The following is an 18,181-nucleotide window of genomic DNA, read 5'->3' on the forward strand; positions in this document are numbered from 1 at the left end:
TACTGCACTGTATTTTCAAGTATTAATTGAGAAGAAACACATTAAATGTACTATTCATATTCCATTTTTATATGCTACAAGAAACATTACATTTACTGAAACATTACAGTAGAAATTATGGCAATACTGTTTACTGGATACAGAAAGTAATACTTCTGTATATGCAGTAAATTGTGTAATAGACTGTGCATTTAGTACACTTTGTATATGCTGTACAGTAAAATAGAGGCAGAACTAAAGACAGGATAATGTAAAGAATTATACAAACATATACCAATAAGAAACCTTTGTTCATGAAGAAGTTGCAAAGCATTACAACTCCTGCAGGGTTGATCACTCAATTCCTCGTGCAGCCGACAGAGGGCAGTAGTGTTCCACATGACTAATCTGCGCCCTCTGCTCTGCGTGTGCTAGAGAGCGCTGGTCCACTGCACACTTCCCCAAATTGAGAGTGTTTAACTCAGGCACAGCCAGGAAGGCCAAGGCTGCACTTCCCATCTCTTCAGCTTTCCGGCACTATTTGGGAACCTGACCTCTGGAAGCACACGGCAAAGTAAGTAATTTACAGTGCTGTTGTATACTCAGGCAATAGAGAATAGTGATAGGAAAGGGCTACTGTTAAAACTGTGCAATGTGTTTTCATCATGTGTGGTTTGGTATAATTTGTGTCATATCTAATTTTCATTATAAGACATACACACACATACAACATTTTTTTTTAAATTTTTTTAAAATTTCAAGTGTTTATCATTCCCCACAATGAAACAGAATGGTGTCTGAACTAAAAAGAATCATAAAGAGTCCTTGATCATCAGTTGTACGTCAAGTAATCTCAGAGACATGCAGATAGATTTGATTTGAAATAGAAGTACCTGAAATGAATCATTATTATAATCATTACATTACAAATGAAGGAATCAAACCCTGGATTCCCTTTTGGTGTGTAACTGTATCACAGTGAATATTGACCTCCTCAGCTGCACTATATTATGCAATGACAGATGGCGGGTAGGGGGTAAGCTGTATGGTGCCTGTCGGAGGAAACACGCATGGCTTCCTGTTTGCCATGGAGACCAAAGAGAAGAAAAAAATTGATGGCTGAAATAATGCTCGTGAAATCTGCCGGTTTCGTTAGCGCCCGAGACAAAGTGTTGCTCCCCGAAACCGTGCAGCCCCGACACCTTTCTGTGCCGAATGGCAGAAGCTACGGCGCGTACGGGCGAGGCTGGGCCTGCTTTGCGCTTGGATGGGAGGCATTCTGGGAAAAAAAAAAAAACGAAACATGCTTCTCCTGGAAGCGGTGCTGGATGGACCACAGGGGGACACTCCTCTCCAGTTAATGCTCATTTAACAGCCCAGCGCCTCAGTGCAAAGCCAGGGCACGGTGATTAAGCAGGTGCCGTCTTCCAGCAAAGACATTAAGCCAGAGACTTTGTCACCGTGCTCATTAAACAACACATGAGACCCAAAGATCAGGGATATTAACACCAACATTTTGGCCAAAGTTGAAACATTGTGCTCTTAGTCTGTTTAGCTGATCACCCTGCAGGCCTTGAACTGATTGACTTCACATTCCCCATCAGTTCCTTTTTATCTCTATCTCCTTAAATGTGCAAGAATAACAAGCTCAACTGACCATTATAAATAAAAACTACAACCAAAATTGTTCTTATATTTTTTTTAAAAGATAGATGGCAAGGTATTGACCTATACATGGGCCTTTCATAGGAGTAAACAGCCTAACAAGCTAAATCTTGACCCCGTAACCTGAATAGTTGGTATCAATAATGATCTGTGTGACTGTGGCCCAGTATTTGGAACCGTGCCACTAAGTCTTTGTATTTTCATGACTGTGTACTGTCACTTTCCTCTAATGAGGAACATGGGAAAATTCCTCTAATTGCACAGGACGCAGAATAATAGCGTGTTGTGACGTATGGCAATATTTTGGTTTTGAAGCCTGATATATAGGTCTATTTTGTCTATGAATTAATCTCTAGGTGTTTGAAGATTGGTTAATTGACTATCTGCAATTTATTCATTGTTGTTTGTAGTTACTGGTGTTTGCCTCACAAGTGCTTTTGATTGTCATTTGGCTGTCCTACAAATGTCCTGCCAGATGCTTTATCTCATTTTCCACCATGCTTTCTGCTTTATTTGGCTGCACCCCCACTCAGCTGTCACTTGGTCTGGCAACGGTCTTAGTGCCTGATTTACTAAGATCTTTAGCACATGTAAAACTAATAACACGACCAATGATTGGTGCAAAACAAATACCGTGACCAATCATTGGTCATGTTCCTGGTTTTGCACGTGCTAAAAGGTTTTGCACTTGCTAAAGGTTTAAGTAAATCAGGCCCTTAGTGTCAAAAGTGAATCAGTATCTGTTGGCTCAATAAACTGTTGTGGAGCCATGGGGATGTATAGTCCTGAAACAATGAATGTCCTTAGAGTAGAAAAATCCTTAATTTATTAATATTTCCAGTGGGCTGTCTTCCAAAGTAACCTTCATGTATGACCTACTGCAGCGTTTCCCAACTGGTGTGCCGCGGCACTCTGGTGTGCATCAGACGAGGTCAGGCGTGCCGTGTGAAAAATCCATTAAAAAAAATTTTTATGTTCAAATGAATTGAAAAAACTTAAATGAACAAATCCCATTCACAAAAGCCAAAATAAATGCCATTAAAATGCATATCGCTTAATTAAAACCCCAAAAGAACATTTTGGCTTTCTGTTGGCACGTCACATCAACGTCAGTACGTCGTGTGGAGGGGGGCTACAGGGTGTTTATTTTTTATGCTTTTGAGAGTCGTGTGCCATGAGATTCTGTAAATATGGAAAGTCTGCCACAGAAGGATTGGGAAATGCTGACCTACTGCATAGATAACATATTAAATATTTATCAGACCAGCTACAGAACAATAACAATAACTACGGTACAGAGCAGCCAGAGTTACAGTTATGGTTATGCAAGAAATGAAAAACAATGAATTAACACATAGTTCTGAGCAATTATCTTTAAGTGCAGCATAACTGCATTATAATAAAGAGAAGGTGAGGTCTAGTAATGATACATATATGCAAAATTGTCTTGATTCGTAGTATCTGTCTCAGTCAACTTAAATCATGCTATATTTGTATTAGCTTGCAATGGCCGGAAAGAGTTATGCAAAACTTTATCAGAATTACTTAAAGTATGGATTTGTCTAGATTTGCAGAGGATTTTGGATGTGGAAGATCAGTTTGATGTTACATGCTGAAAACAGATACTCTAGGAACCAGGAGGAAGTCTGAGTAGTTTATTAGTTCTTTTAAGACATGTTACCTTTCAGAAACTGCATGACCTCCCAAATAATGCAACCTAACATTAGCTTTCCATGAAGCTGAGTCATTTTTTCTCAACTTAAAAGAATCAGAACATTTCTATTGCCAAATCGGATTCTCCTTCGAGTTCAATTTCTTGTTGATTTATATAACTGAATTGCATTGTCCTTTGAATTGAATTACTGGGGCAGAATCAAATTAATGCCTTTTCTTCATTTTAGCTGGTAGTAATATTTTTGCATCTGTACAATATCTCATCTACTTGATATATAGTTTTTTATGATCAGATATTCTCTATGCACATTGACGATAAGCAAGTGATGAACTAGATACAAGTCTTTAAAATACTGTGATTACCAATTGTGATTTACACCTTGAGTTGGTTTTAACCTTTCCGAACAAGAAAACATTTTAATCAGAATTGATAAGGTTAAAGGAAATCAATTAAGTCTGAGGGCTGTGTGTTTTTCCCCTTTTTGAAGTGGTCTCTCTGTTGCTGTATCCATTTCAGAACAGCCTGAGGAAAGTGTGTCTACTCAAATTGAAGACAATCAGCACAGCTAATCTGGTTTTATTTCACACCACTAAGCAATGAGAAGCCAATGGCCTTCTCTTTAAAAAAATAAATAAATAGGAGATACAAATTGTCATTGGCCGTTCGCATCGAAAGGTCAACGGCGGCAGACAAAACGATTAATTAATGTGCCACAACGTAAACACAATCACTTCAACTCTGTGTCGCATCGTCTTGTCGTCTTGTTTTTGACTCTCATAGAAATTATGTGCACAACTTTTTTTTCCAGATTCTGAACAGGTTACTCTACAGGGTTGGCACTATGATCTTTACTTCACTCTAGTGTGTTTCTTTTGCACCTCTGCACCTTGAACTAATGCACTTGTTGTACATCGCTCTGGATAAGAGCGTCTGCTAAATGCCTGTAATGTAATGTAATGTAATGTAATGTATCGATGTGCCAGCTAAGACTGGAACTGTTCATTTGCATGTTCTCATTAGAATGCATATAAGAATCTTCCAGCTGTAGCAGTTTCCCATGCAATCCCATACAAGTGAGGGGAGTGTGGGGAGATATACATGTTATATCTCACACTCCAAGTATTTGACACCTCAGCCACATACTGTTGTATTAATATCCAAAATTTCTAGATGAGCCAGTCTCTTTCAACCTATGGTTCAGTCCTGAAAAACATTACGATCTTCCTATTCTTGAAGCCTCTCAAGCACCCATCCATTTTCAAAACGAATTGATTCACTGGCAAATTTGATGTGTAATGCAGTGCCCTGTTCAGATTATTTTGAAAGGGATGGGATGCAAGCTTTATGAAGCTGTAAGCTAAATCTGTCTGGAAAAAACTTCAGGGTGCTGGTGAGCCTCTGTCTGTGCCATTATCCCACGCCTACATCAGAAAGCATGCCGCGGGTCTGGGCTGTTTCAGGTTCAGCGTTGGTCTTCTTCCTTACAGTTGTGGGAGTGCAGGCCGGTCTGAATGATGAGGCTCAGAAGGAAGAGAGTAACTAAGCAGAAAATGCCCGCAGCAGGTGTGAAACGGTTGCATGAAATGGAGAAATCCGTAAGATCATGGGGCAGGATCCTCATCTTGACATCTCGCCCCTTTGCTGCGTATGTAAATGAGCCAGTGCGCGGCCGTGGAAAGCGTGAAATGGATTTACATAAGGACACTGTCAGATTGAAAGACAGTCAGGATTGTGCTACCTCTTTTTCTCCACTTCCATCCTGGTTATACATACCGTAATGGTGTAAACCACGGCTGTCAAAGCTGCAGTGTATGGTTTTTTTTGCGGCATCCATGAAATCAGTAGCCAATCTGGGTTTAGGAAACAAGCTGTTTGTCCCCTTTTGCAGCTCAGTGACTTAAATTAAGCATTTGACTTTTACCCCCAAAAAATCCTAATAAAATGATACCTCTTAGTTGAGGAGATCCTTAACAGAAAACACTAAGAACCAGAAAACGTTATGGCTCTCCAGGACTGGAATTTGATGCCTTTAATGTAAACGTTACAGCCATACTTCCCTACCTGGCCATTCTCCTTTTCTCGAAGGACAAATCAACCAATCAATGGCGAGCCTCAATCATTCTGTCTGTACATAATTGCGAAAAGACTAAACTCAGGTCCCCCGTGACACAGAAACCAAAAATGATCTTTTTTGATTGAACTGGCAACACTGTGCAAAACCTGTAAGACAAAAAAACTCTTGTGTACTGCGCCACAACGTTCACCTACTATAGACCTGTTTTAAAAAAGAGCACTCCAAAAGCTTGGCAAACTAAACAGTGGATTGCATGCTGCTTCGCATTCATGGTCAAGATCTGCCTGGCATTGAGAGCCAAACGAACACCCGAGAGTTTCGCTGTGCGTCCCGAAAGCAGGGCAAAGGTGAGCGCGGAAGGGAGACCGCGGAACGCGTAACGCGGGCAGCAATTCCTGGAGCGAACCTCCGCATGGCCCGATGATCACTCTGAAAGCCTCCGATGAGTTATGCTCACTGACAGCGTGTGCAGTCACCCATGAACCCAGTGACCTCCAAGCCCCGTGGGGCCACTAGCACAGACCCCTACAACTCTTTCACCATTTGAAGCTGCATTCATGAGCATACGTTTGCCTAGCAGTCATGCACTTGCTCGAAACAAGTTTGTGTTTCTTTTATCTTGGTCCTGAGATCGCTTGGTAGAAACTTTTCTTGCTTCCTGCATGCTTTATTGATGTACGCACCATCTCTGTGAGCTGTGGGTTCATTTAGTAACACTGCTTAACACCGTCCTCAGACTCCTTCGTCAGTTGGAGCATTTTCAGCCTTTAGACAGAGTCGCATGTTTTTCAGAGGTAACCAAAGTTTAATGCGCTGGAGACAATTGAAGGAACGAGGTGTTCGGACAGTGTGTCCTCTTTCCTGTTCCGAACTTTTAAATTGTAACCATATTGAGGCTGTGACCAATGAAAGAATTTCAAAAGACACCAATAAGAAGGTGTAAAACTTTCAAATCTACGCTGTGCATCTCCAAACAAGGCATGCTGCCATTGGCCCCACAGAAACATCTCATGGGTGAAGAATTTCTGAGTGCATCCGAGCTTGCCACACTCCAGAGCTTCCTATTTCTGGTCAGCTGTTTGTTCACTGGGCCCACGTACATTAGCACAATGGAAAAAATGAGTCCACAGTTCCACAGAACTGCAGTCATTCCTAAGTAATGGGGGCACCACAGAAAACAGCGGCTCCCACAGTTTGCAGGGCTTCAAAACTGATAAACACTGTCAAACACTTGATTTCTGCCATGTGAAAAGAAGGGAAAAAGAAATGTCAGGCCTTACCTACAGTACAGTCCACCCACAAAGATTGTGATGATCAGTAGAAAATATAAAGCACAATTAAGTAACACATTTGAGACCTCCATTTGGGAAACTACATAAAAAAGCCAACATCTGTAGGCACACATGTTAAAGATCTACGTTTCTTGCTCTAGAAAGCTTTCCATTGTGCTTAATTTGAGTCAGTTCCTCACTCAGGATAAATCAGGAGGATGCATGTGAATACTGTATATGCCGACCATTTGTGGCACATATTTTTTGGGCAAATGATAGTTCGGTGAAGGATAAAAACCCTTACTTCCTAGAGAGACAAGCACAAAGGCAATGAATGAACCAGAAAAGTGTCTGGAAAGTGTCATGTTGCTCAATGGTCTGGAGTTAACTTTCTCATTAGTGATGGGTTCTCTGTGGATAGGATGCTCACTCTGACATTATATCTTAAGTCCTGGCATCGGATGAGGGAGATAAAACTAAAGAAGCAGAAATCCAATGAAATATGGAAATGCTGCCACTGTAAAAACAGAAGCTGTTCTTACTTTTGACTCCAGTGACTCTTTATAAGTGCTAGGGAAGTAGATTTGATGTCTCATTAAACTTATCCTCCAGGATCATGACCTGGCCCAATGACACCAAGCCCTCAATGTAGGGAGGAAGCAGGGCCGTGTGACACCGCCTGGCCTGTCTCGGATGTCGGAAGGGATGGGCACTGGAAGGTGGGCGGGCCTGGGGGGGGGGGGGGGGGGGTGGGGGGTAGGGGCTGGAAACGTACCCCACAGATCGTTGTGTGGAACTGGCAGCGGACTCCACGGTGTGTTGAAGTGCTCCGTGGCACAGCAAGAGAGCATCTTTCCCGCGGTGGCAGAAGTTGGCCCTCACAGCAGTCGCCTCAGCTGTAACACCAGCTGAGTGAACATCGGGCAGAGCCTTAAGGGAAAAGTCTGGGACAAACCTGATTTCTGTGATGCAAGGCAGACGGCTGTATGCGTACAGAAAGTCACTGGCACCGGATTTATCCAGATAACACACTTTATCCAGATCCATTGAGATTCAACTTCATGTGCCAAATGTAGATGCAAATAATGGCTATTTTGTGGTAAGCTTTTGGTATGGTTGAGGTGGGTGCCAGATTGAAGGGTGCACACAGTAAAATGGCCAGTGTTAATTCAACTCAAACAGAGTATTTATGAGTCCAACAGGAACCATATGTATTCCGTAAGTGTTGATTTAACACTGAACATTTTACTGTGTAGCCACAAGGTCCATGCTAGCTTTGTGATGACTTCAAATAAAGTTTCATTTACTGAAACAATTCACAGTTAAGGTTTAAGTGTAAGCTTTCACATAAAAGGTTCTGGATGATGCCAAAGCAAGTACGTTCTTACAAAAAGAAAACATTTTTAATTTACCACTAAAAGGCACGTAAGCGTGTACAAATTGTGCAAGCATAATGTGCGGTGCATTTAAGTGCCTACATAGCCTACATTTCAGTAAAGAAACCATCATCAAGCTATATGTTCACCTGTCACGATGCACAAACACTATTTGAAGATGCATTAATGCATTGACTTTTTAAAAAAATAACTGCCATTATTAATTCTAAACTGAATCACAATTCACGTAAATCAAGAATTGTGTAAAATTGTTTTCACCTGGCAAAATGTTTTCACAGATGAAATAACAGTTCAGGGTCTGCCGGTAACTTCCAGGTCAAAAATTTGATTAACTTCAGAAGATTCCGAAAAAGGTGAATCTATTCCACCTGCTTGAGAAGAAATAACAATGAATCACTCTGAATAGACAGGTTCCCAGCTTTATCATTCCTACTCTCTTTTAATCTCTACCAGTGCATCAACAAAAAGCCCAAAACACTCCTTTTAAGGTCATATAAGAATAGCACTGGAAAGCTTTAAGGGGACAATCTCTGACTTTAATAGGATGATCTGACCAACCATATCTAATAGAAATGGTAGCCTATGGCTAAAGCTGGTGAAGAATTTGATTAGGAAAGGAACACAATGCTTTTACCGCTTCTTAGAAAACTCTAATTCAATATATTTAGTACTAGAGAGAAGAAACAGATAAATTAAGTCAAGAAGAAAATATTTTCAAAAATGCTTTTTTTGTGTGTGTGCATCTGTGTAAGTATGAAAGTGGATCTTATATATGTATATGTGTGTGTGTGTGTGTACATACACATACACGCACACAACTATGGATAAGATCCACTTTCTTTTCAACTGTTATGATGAACTTACAAAAGTTCAAAAGGTGTATGTGCTACTCGTGTTAATCAACTTAACAACAAGGTGTCCAAAATGGTCCGTTCTAAGCAGTATTCAATAGATATGAGTGGCTTTTACGTAGGCTAAATATGCATTCTTCCCCTGGTATGTCACCCATGTTGAAGTTCATATGAATTGCCAAAAGAAAAGAAAATAAATAAAAACATAATACAATATAATGAAAAAATTTGCACAGTTACCGCTCCCTTGACACACTAAAAATCGAAAGCGACACTATTACGCGTTATGACTGATGACAATTAGGCTAAACTGTAACCAGGATATGCCGGAGTAAAACTTCATTCTGGACATTTAGTCTGCAGTTGCTTGTACGGTTCAAATCCATCAGCGGTGGTTATGTTAGCTTCTCGAGTCCAGAGAAAATGTGCAATTATAAAATATCACGTGGAGTCCGATTTAAAAGCACAGAATTTACATCGCCTCCAGCTTCTGTGAAGGCAAGTCTTCAAGTTTCACCAGATTTGGCTGCAACTCCTCAGACTCATCCAGACGACAGAAGCAGCGGATCATGGAGCCTTACCTCCAATCTTTTAAGTACGGATTACTCTCCCTTTCTATCGTTACTAAACTCATTGCATGAAAAACATGTGATCGAGTAATTTGCTTTGTTTAATGAAATATACGTAAGGAGGTAGTCGTTCGTTTGAGTTTACTTTAATTTTTTTTTTTTTTTTTACCTCACAGTCATCATTAATAAGATCGCCACAAATAACTCATCAAGATGATCTCCACCACTATTTATACCAGACAGTGGTGAAAAATGTGTTGAACTGACAGAGGGGACATACATATACTGTGGTCGTTTAACTAATGTGTTCTTTAAGAATGAGCTTTTTAAATTTTAGTTTCAGCACTGATTTCTTGTCATCTCAAATTTGTGGAGTCCAAATTATTGTCGTTCAAACCAAAGAATGTGTTTGTTATATTGAATGTGTTCCTGGATTTTCGCAAGGTACCAAGGTAGATAACGTTACACCGTAGCCTATAGAATTGTTCTCATTATCTCATTAAGTTCTCGGATGCGATGTGCGTGCTACGTGAATGTGTGCTGTTGGTTTCCGATTTCTAGGCATATTTGCGCTCTCTGTATACATGCGTGAACGTTTCAACAGTTGCTAACGTTACATTGTAGGAAAAAAACAATACTTGCATATATTTTCACTTAACTTTTGATATGTCGTGCCCATTTAATCCATTTTTATAGTTGATGAGCGCAGTGGAGACCCCTCAACTACCGAGGAGAAGTATTGCCTTAACAGAGTTTCTTCATCATCACCATCATTATCATAATCATTATTACCATCATCACCGCTACCACCATCAGGAGCTGCAGTACCAGCATCACCTTCGCGCATTCCTCGGGGCTGTAAGAGCACGAGGTTGCCAGGCTTAGAATTTCCAAGAAGATGAACATCCAAGTCCTGCCAGACAATAAGCTGTCACCTGTTGCCCCTCTGAAACCTTACAACAATGTGGAAAAAAAGGAAGTGGAGTTAATTTTGGTCAAAGATCGGAATGGGGTCCAGTATACCAACTCCACCATCATCGCCGCCTCGAGTTCCACCGCCTCTGCTGAGGAAGCGGAGAGAGAGACTTGGGGCAAGAAAATAGACTTTCTCCTGTCTGTCATTGGCTTTGCGGTGGACTTGGCCAATGTGTGGAGATTTCCATATTTATGCTACAAAAACGGAGGAGGTGAGTTGAAACGAATTCGTTCATATTTTTAAGTTTTCTTTGGTTCTTTTTAGCAATACATTGTAGATTATGAAATCAGCGGAGATTGACCTGAGGAGATCGTATTCCCTTATTACTACTGGCACAGTTTTACAGAATTTGTTCAAATCAAGAAATATTGAGCAATATTTTGGTTGTGTATTAGACTGTTCAAATGTAGCAATATGTTTTGTTGTGTATTAGACTGTTCAAATGTAGTGTCAATGTTCAGTCAGGCGCATGTAAGCCTGAACTATTAGTAAAGTGAATTACGCGATAACAAGTTTATTTGGAAAGCTTGAATGGATACCTCATTGCATGGGTTTTATTTGTGCTGCATGCAGTTTAGCCCTTGTGATTTTAGCCAGCTACTCACTTGCAACGAACGATGACTCATTCAACTCATCCAGTGTTATAGCGTCTGTAGTAACTACTGTAGTTGGGTCTCAATATCAGTTGCACGCAAATTACTTTAAATTGGAATAATGAGGCTACCAAGTCCTGGTATAAGTGAAATGTTTGCATTTGTTTTCAGGACCCTCCAGTGCTGCTTTGGTTCACGTGCCAGAAGCATTAACATTCATGCAATTTAGATTTGGGGAAAAACTACTAATCTCTCCATTTGAATCGCATTTTTTTTCCCGTTTGTGTGCATGTATGCTACTTTGAAAGTAACCCGAATGTGCTGTCTCAGCGAGCCCATCTAAATATTGCCTTTGGCTTCATGCTTTTATTTGTTTTAAATTAGACTTTGTAATGGAGCCTTTTCAGTAGTTTGAATGCGTTACTATTAGTGTCCCTATGTGAAAATGTAGATTGCATAACTTCCACCAATTGTTTACGGGATCTCTGAGATACGTAGAGCAGTGAGAACTGTAAGCCGTATCGTGCTAACACTCTCGTCTTTCATCTAGACATCCCCAGTGGAATTGTTATTTGTCTTCGCAGGTGCCTTTCTGATTCCTTACATCCTTTTCCTCGTCATCGCTGGGATGCCCTTGTTTTACATGGAGCTGGCCCTGGGTCAGTACAACAGAGAAGGGGCTGCTACAATCTGGAAGATTTGCCCTGTGTTTAAAGGTAGGACACCAAAACTGTACCGTTTCACGGGAATACGGTCATTATAGAAAGCTCTAGGCTAAGAAATAAAGTAATAGGTTGTCAAAACAAACCACACAGACTTTTTTTTTTTTCATTCTATTGCTTTTGTAAACCAATAAAATGCAGTGTTATGCTTACTAAAGGGAAACTGCTTCTTGGCAGAGCTTTTATGTGGAATGCCTGTAAATCAAACTGTGACTGCCACTGTATTCTTACTGTATCTGCCCCTGGCAAGATGTTCCTGCAGTTACAATTTTGACCACCTCTTTTTCATACCAGTAAGGATCAATATTTGTAGATATTAAGCATGACTGGAATCCAGCAACGGGATGCCAGTTATCTATGCTGAACGGTGTGTTGAAACGATAATGTTATAGAAACAGTCCAATATGTTTCACACCCTCGAGGAAGATGGGCAAAAAAGCCTGTATGAAATAAAGAATACAGCTAATGAGCTATATCGTATGATAAAATGAGAAAATTGTATTCCTTTATTCAAATACAGTTGCTCAGAGAAAAAGATTTTGATCTGCATGCAATCAAAATTTGTTCTTAACTTTGACTTAGAAGCAAACTCACACTTTTTCATCACAAACTCAGTTTGGTGAATTAGGCTTAGTGACTGCGAAACTCCACAAAACTGTGCAAAACCTTGTACAAAAAAAACATTATATTGCTTTTAATTGTTAATCAAAGCTAAGGACAAAGGTTGATTGAATCCCAGCCATTGTGTAACATTTTTTTTCAAAAAGCTGTCACAATTATTCATACCTCCCATCAAAGGAAAATAATGCCCAGTTGTCTTCTTTACTCTTTTATGTAACTATTGAACATATTGGGGAGGGATCTTTGAGCATTCCTCCATACAGAATTTTTCCTTTGGTTTGCACATTTGAACTGCCTACTTCTATTCCCTGCTCAATTTTTTGACCATGCTTCAGACTGGAGATTGAGATAGGCATTACAAAGCAGCAATTCTGTGTGAAGACCTTCCAATCACAAGGCAGTTTTCAAGTCAGGGTCACACAGACATGAGTCGGAGGCTGACACTTGGGCAGCTCAATGTAAGAACTTGTGGGGGCCCATGCGGCTGCATGGTGAGACCCTGTCATCCTGGCTGACTGAAATCCTCCCAACCCTGGGCGATGCTAGATCCAGTCGCGCATCACCCATGAGTGGCAGGATCCGTGGGGCTTGTCCATACATAAGAACAGTGCCTTAACAGGATGAGCCTCACACTTATCTCCAGGGCACTACACTGAGGCCACTTTTGAAGGGCACTGATGTGCTTATAGTAAGTCTTCTGATATGGAGGTGGATCTTTAAAAAAGAGGTCCACAAGAGCCACGTCATCAGCATATTTAAGTAACTGACTGTGTGTGCTACATTGTATCACCATTCTATTGGTATATATTGAGAACTGAGTTTAAAAGAGCCTTTGTTTTAGAAAAAAATGAATTATATAAAAAATGACAACATTCATGTAATTTCCCCTAAATCGATCATCCATTAAGGAACTCTCTAAGCCAGTATATATGACTCCATGAAGTTCTCTAATAACTAAAGAAATATAATAATTAGCTCAGTCAATTTATTGTAATTGATTTTGGTGAACTATGTTGTATGAGGTGGACAAATGCTGATTAGAAACTTTATGTCAAAATATAACAAGTGTACCAACCAAAACTATAAAGTTAAGTAGTTATGAGCCTAGATGGGCTGAATGGCCCAGTCTCATCATCATATCATTTTATGTTCCTATGAATTTGCACATTAGGTCATTATTTGTAATCTTACATTTAAAAAATCTAAAATTTTCCATTTAATAAACTTATTTGATTAGTGTTTGATACTGTATTAGAATTTGCTCAAGGTTGTGTAAAGATGGTTATGATTTGTCATGTCACCTAGAGTGTTCCTCTTGTGCACCTAGTACTCAAAGACTATCTTCCCCACATGCTGAGCGAGGAATTTGAAATTGCTTTCGATTTTGCTCTTCTCACAGGTGTTGGCTACACAGTGATCCTCATTGCTTTGTACGTGGGCTTCTACTACAATGTCATCATAGCTTGGTCTCTGTACTACCTGTACTCATCATTCACGCTTGAACTTCCTTGGCAAAAGTGTGGGAATAGCTGGAACAGCGAAAACTGTACCGAACCAAAGTTCTTCAACGGCTCATTCCTGAGAAACGTATCGTACTCCAAGTCTAAGATCACACCGGCTGCGGAATTCTATGAGTGAGTATGTGGGGCCTGTTCACACACCCTGTCCCTTATCTACTTTGTTTTATTTGAGTATGGAGTGACAAAGCTATCCTTTGAAAAGGATGAATCATATACTAACGCTTATTAAAACATTTTAGTAAGAGGCATAATAACCCTGTAGATTTTGGTTCCATTTACAAAGGATTTATAGAATGATTATAGACTATGTTAATTAAATATTTAGAGTTTAATAAGTTTGCAGGTGCTGTACTGGAGCTGATAAACATCATCATTCTAAATATCCTGTTGTCACAAGTCTACAGGGGGTAGTTAGAAGAATTTTCAGTTCCAAATTGTATGACTTGTTCTTGTTCCTCTACCACTGTATTGGGTAGTCGGTCTTCCTGGCTCATAGACCCTCCCATATGGCCAAAACAAACAGAAAATATGTGATTTATATGGCCTGGGAGCATTGCCAATCATTCAGATAAGTGGTGCTAATGATGTTATGCTGTCATGTGCAGAGCTAGCCACTCACACTCAAGAAAGGATAGGCTTTCCTGACCCAAATCCTTACCTATACCTTTTTGTGCAATTAAGCTAAACTGATCCTGATTCCTCAATAGAACTAAACTATTTCTATAAAGCAACCAAACTTTCAGGAGATGGCTGTATATGCTTAAGATTAAGATCTGTCTTGTAAACATGGTATTTTGTGGGAATCTAATGTACTCTATGCCCTCAACCCTCTCTGTAATGGTTGTATATGGACCCCGCTGAACACAGATTGACACTGAACACTTCTGTCCTTTTGAAAATAAAATAAATAAATACATAAATTAGCTACATTCAGATGTATCTAGTTAATTCAGTTAGAACATAAAGTGATGAGATAAACTATGGGCAGTGATTGAAATGTTCAGAGCTATGCCTGAAGTAAACAACCCACTGAAAATATCAACAGACGTATCTTTTAATGGCCTGCAATTCATTTGTGCTTCTAGTATAGTCATGCCTGCATTATAATAAACTAGATGCAAGTTAAAGTTGCGTTATTAAAACTGGATAAACTACATACTGGTCCATATCCTGCACAATAAAAATGCATGCCAATAAATACGTGGTGGATTACTGTTATTAACTTAATTTCTTTTACACACAAGGTGTTTCCCCTAAATCTTTGCCTCAGCTCAACTTTAGAATTATAACGGACAAAATTAGAAAACTGTTTAGCCTGAATGCTAATTGTCAGGATTATTTTTCTACTTAGTGGGCAAAGCTCAAGCAATGCTGGGCAGTTCACTTTGTGTCCTTTCTTCTGTTAAATAAGAAAATAAAGAATAAATGGAATTAGAATAAGTCTTCAAGAATGGGAAGTTAAAGGCAAAGAAACAATCCATTTAAAGCCCGAGAAAGAAGTCTGTGGAAGTACAATGGGCCTCCTAATCTCCTGTGATTGAGTTTCCACGTGAGTTTCTGTACTGCGCAATGAAATCTCATTTCGACAATGGTATTGTAGCAAACTGATCAAACATTGTTAAGCAGGTTGGGCCTATTTGATGATTTGTGCTCTCGCCCATCACTTTGAAGTATGCATCAAAGGAGGTGCTTCGGGTGCATAGAACTGGGTCACTTTCACTAAACTTTTGTGCTGTGTCTCCAAATTCTGAAATTTGAAAAAGAGTAGCAACTTACAAGGTGTGTGAAAAACTAATTTCTAGTGTCTTACCCATTGTAACATAAAATTATATTACAAAGGACATAATTTGTTTATGGCATATCATTATAATTAACATGTTAATAAGTTATTTATTTATCAGATAAATCCCTATAACTATGGAATCTTGATAGGTCTTGCACGGAAATCTGAGTATGCTGGTTTATATTGTGAACTAATAATTCGTAATCAAAGCAACATGTCATTTGTTTCTAGTCCACTAGATCCCACTTTTATTATACCAGTCTGTTCTCCAGGAGTTTATCTTAACTTTATTGTTCTGGCATCAAAAAACATAACAAGCAGAAGTCAGTATTAAGAATGATGGAGGAATTAGTCTTGGATGGACAGGGCGGTGTTGAGAGGAGAGGGCAGCAGGGAGATTAGTGGAGAGGTCAGTTTTCAACGGATGGTGACAGTAGAGATCAGCTTTGGTTGGTTGTGGGTATCTAATTGGAAAGGTCATAAGGGGAAAAGCTGAGGTATTTTGTAAATATAGAGAAGGTGGTGTTGAGAGTGTAGTATTTATATGGGTGTAGAGGGCAGTGGAAAGGTGAGAGGTCAGTTTTGTGATGAGTGAATAAGGTGGTTTTTTGGCGGATGGAGTGGTGGATTTGACATGGATGAAGAAGGTGATCCTGATGCTAATGTATTATGGGTGGAGTTTTATGATGGGTAGGTCCATTTTGAAATGGCTGGGGGGGGGGGGGGGTGTCTGCTTGCTCTGTTGAAATGGTGGATGGAGAGGTCAGCGTTTGTTTTCTAAGGTAGCTGGGGTGTAGAAAGCTACACAGTGCTAGTCTGAGTCTCATCTGTGTGGTTTGTGGAGTACAACTGTGTTTCTTCCTGGCATGGTGGGTGGGCGATAGAGAATGTACAGTGAGCAATTGTTTCAGCAGATTATTTTGGTAAATTCTGGTGCAAATAGCCAAGCAGGTCAAAGGTGCCACCAGCTGCATCCCCTCCAGTGTCAACAGTGTGCTCCCAACAAGGACAGTTTTGATCGCCCCAGGCAATGTACCTAATTGTAGCTTCACACCACTTCTGTACACAGAACTGCCTTGGTCAGGAGTGTGAAATTAGAAACAATGAGAGAACCGGTTTCTTTGTTTGGTTTGGATTTGGGGCAGCTGTTCACAGAAAGCATTATACTACAAAGACTTCTGAGAAACAAGGTGAGCCAAGGAGAGAAAGGAGGTAATGAGAGGGGAGGATCAGCAGACTGTACAGTATGTCTTGTTAATGCTTCTATTCACAACTATGCCATAAAAGCCAACAAGCTCAAGTTTTCTCATTTGAGGACACCAGTTGTTTTGAACCATTTGAGTGGGGCAACTTCACCTGTCCAAGTATTCTCCGGTGTTTTTTTTTTGTTTTTTTTTTACTGTTTTAAGTTGTGTTATAATGACTAGTTGACTTATTTTGTCTAGTGTTATTGTACACTTAGATATCCAGGTTAAAACATGAGTTTGCCAAGGATACTGTAACAGTAATTACTGTAGATGTAAACTTGTAGCTAGATACAATTTTACTAATATTCCTCTGTTAGTGCTATTCTTCTGAAAGTTATTTAATTATTTAAAAACATTTAATGTAGTAGTCTGGAGTATTGTGTCCTGAGTCCTGGATTCTGCAGATTACTACATATTCTAATTAAATTAATGTATGCCTGCTATCTTAATCCCTAATATTCAAATATTTTATATCATTTAAAAAATTTACCTTACCATATTTTTTCAGTCAATCAGTGTTCCTCAAGCTAACATTGCCTGCAGATGACCTGATAATGTGAGAGATGAGTGAGCCCTATGCCTATGGGGATTGTAGTCCGCAAAAAAAAGTCACTTGGAAGAGAGCATGCTTTTCAGTTTCAGTGCACCCTGTGCTGGTGCAGGTGTCATGGCTGTGACGTCAGAATTGCTTTAACGGTTTGATTTCAGATGGAGGAAAAGGAACCATTTTTCCTGTGTACTCGTACCTTTTCCGTGAGATGCATTTTTTACCCATTTCCTGAAACGTTAACATGTTATCCTTTTGTACGGTGGGATGTTTAAAGTGCTTCAGGTGAAATACCTTGCTTAGGGGTACACTGACAGTACTGCTCCTAGGATTTGTACAGTACACCCAAGAGCAGTTTCAATACATTATACTACATAATTGCCCTGCACATTTTGTATTGGCACTGGACATTGTATTTATTTAATTTAAAAAAAGAAATGTTGTGAACAGTTACCAAATCTCTTAGCAGAATTCCAATAGAGGAACAAAGTTTTTTTTTTTTTTTCGCAATATAACTATTAACTTGGTTGTTTTACATGTATAGTCATAATCAGTTTGGGTATTTTAAGGACATTGACATACAGCACACACAGGCACGTGGCAAATCAAGGTGTGGTGAAGGCGTGACCATGTACGGGCCAAGGTGCTCTGTGCATTCACTGCATTCAAAAGAACGATTGTGTGAAGTATC

General features: G+C 39.7%; 1 protein-coding gene and 1 long non-coding RNA gene across 4 annotated transcripts in view; one reads left to right on the plus strand and one right to left on the minus strand.

The window, feature by feature from the left end:
• The first annotated feature begins 464 nt into the window (after nucleotides 1–464).
• The window catches only part of LOC118227629 (sodium-dependent noradrenaline transporter-like), a 47,303-nt gene continuing 29,586 nt past the window's right edge, over nucleotides 465–18,181 (plus strand). The window contains exons 1-4 of one of the 3 annotated variants that reach the window (XM_035418316.1): nucleotides 465–553; nucleotides 10,298–10,668; nucleotides 11,635–11,766; nucleotides 13,793–14,027. In XM_035418316.1, the coding sequence (XP_035274207.1) occupies nucleotides 10,380–10,668; nucleotides 11,635–11,766; nucleotides 13,793–14,027 (656 nt within the window). In that variant the 5' untranslated portion in view covers nucleotides 465–553; nucleotides 10,298–10,379. Of the gene's footprint in view, nucleotides 554–9,262; nucleotides 9,508–10,177; nucleotides 10,669–11,634; nucleotides 11,767–13,792; nucleotides 14,028–18,181 lie in introns of those variants that run through there. The other 2 variants (XM_035418314.1, XM_035418315.1) reach the window with 2 other exon arrangements.
• On the minus strand, nucleotides 478–8,424 carry LOC118227631. Its single transcript, XR_004765311.1, has 3 exons — nucleotides 8,320–8,424; nucleotides 7,440–7,572; nucleotides 478–535 (listed from the first exon to the last, which is right to left on the minus strand). It is a non-coding gene; the product is annotated as an uncharacterized LOC118227631 (long non-coding RNA).

Source organism: Anguilla anguilla, chromosome 5 (genome assembly GCF_013347855.1).
Source record: "Anguilla anguilla isolate fAngAng1 chromosome 5, fAngAng1.pri, whole genome shotgun sequence".
Lineage (NCBI taxonomy): Eukaryota > Metazoa > Chordata > Actinopteri > Anguilliformes > Anguillidae > Anguilla > Anguilla anguilla.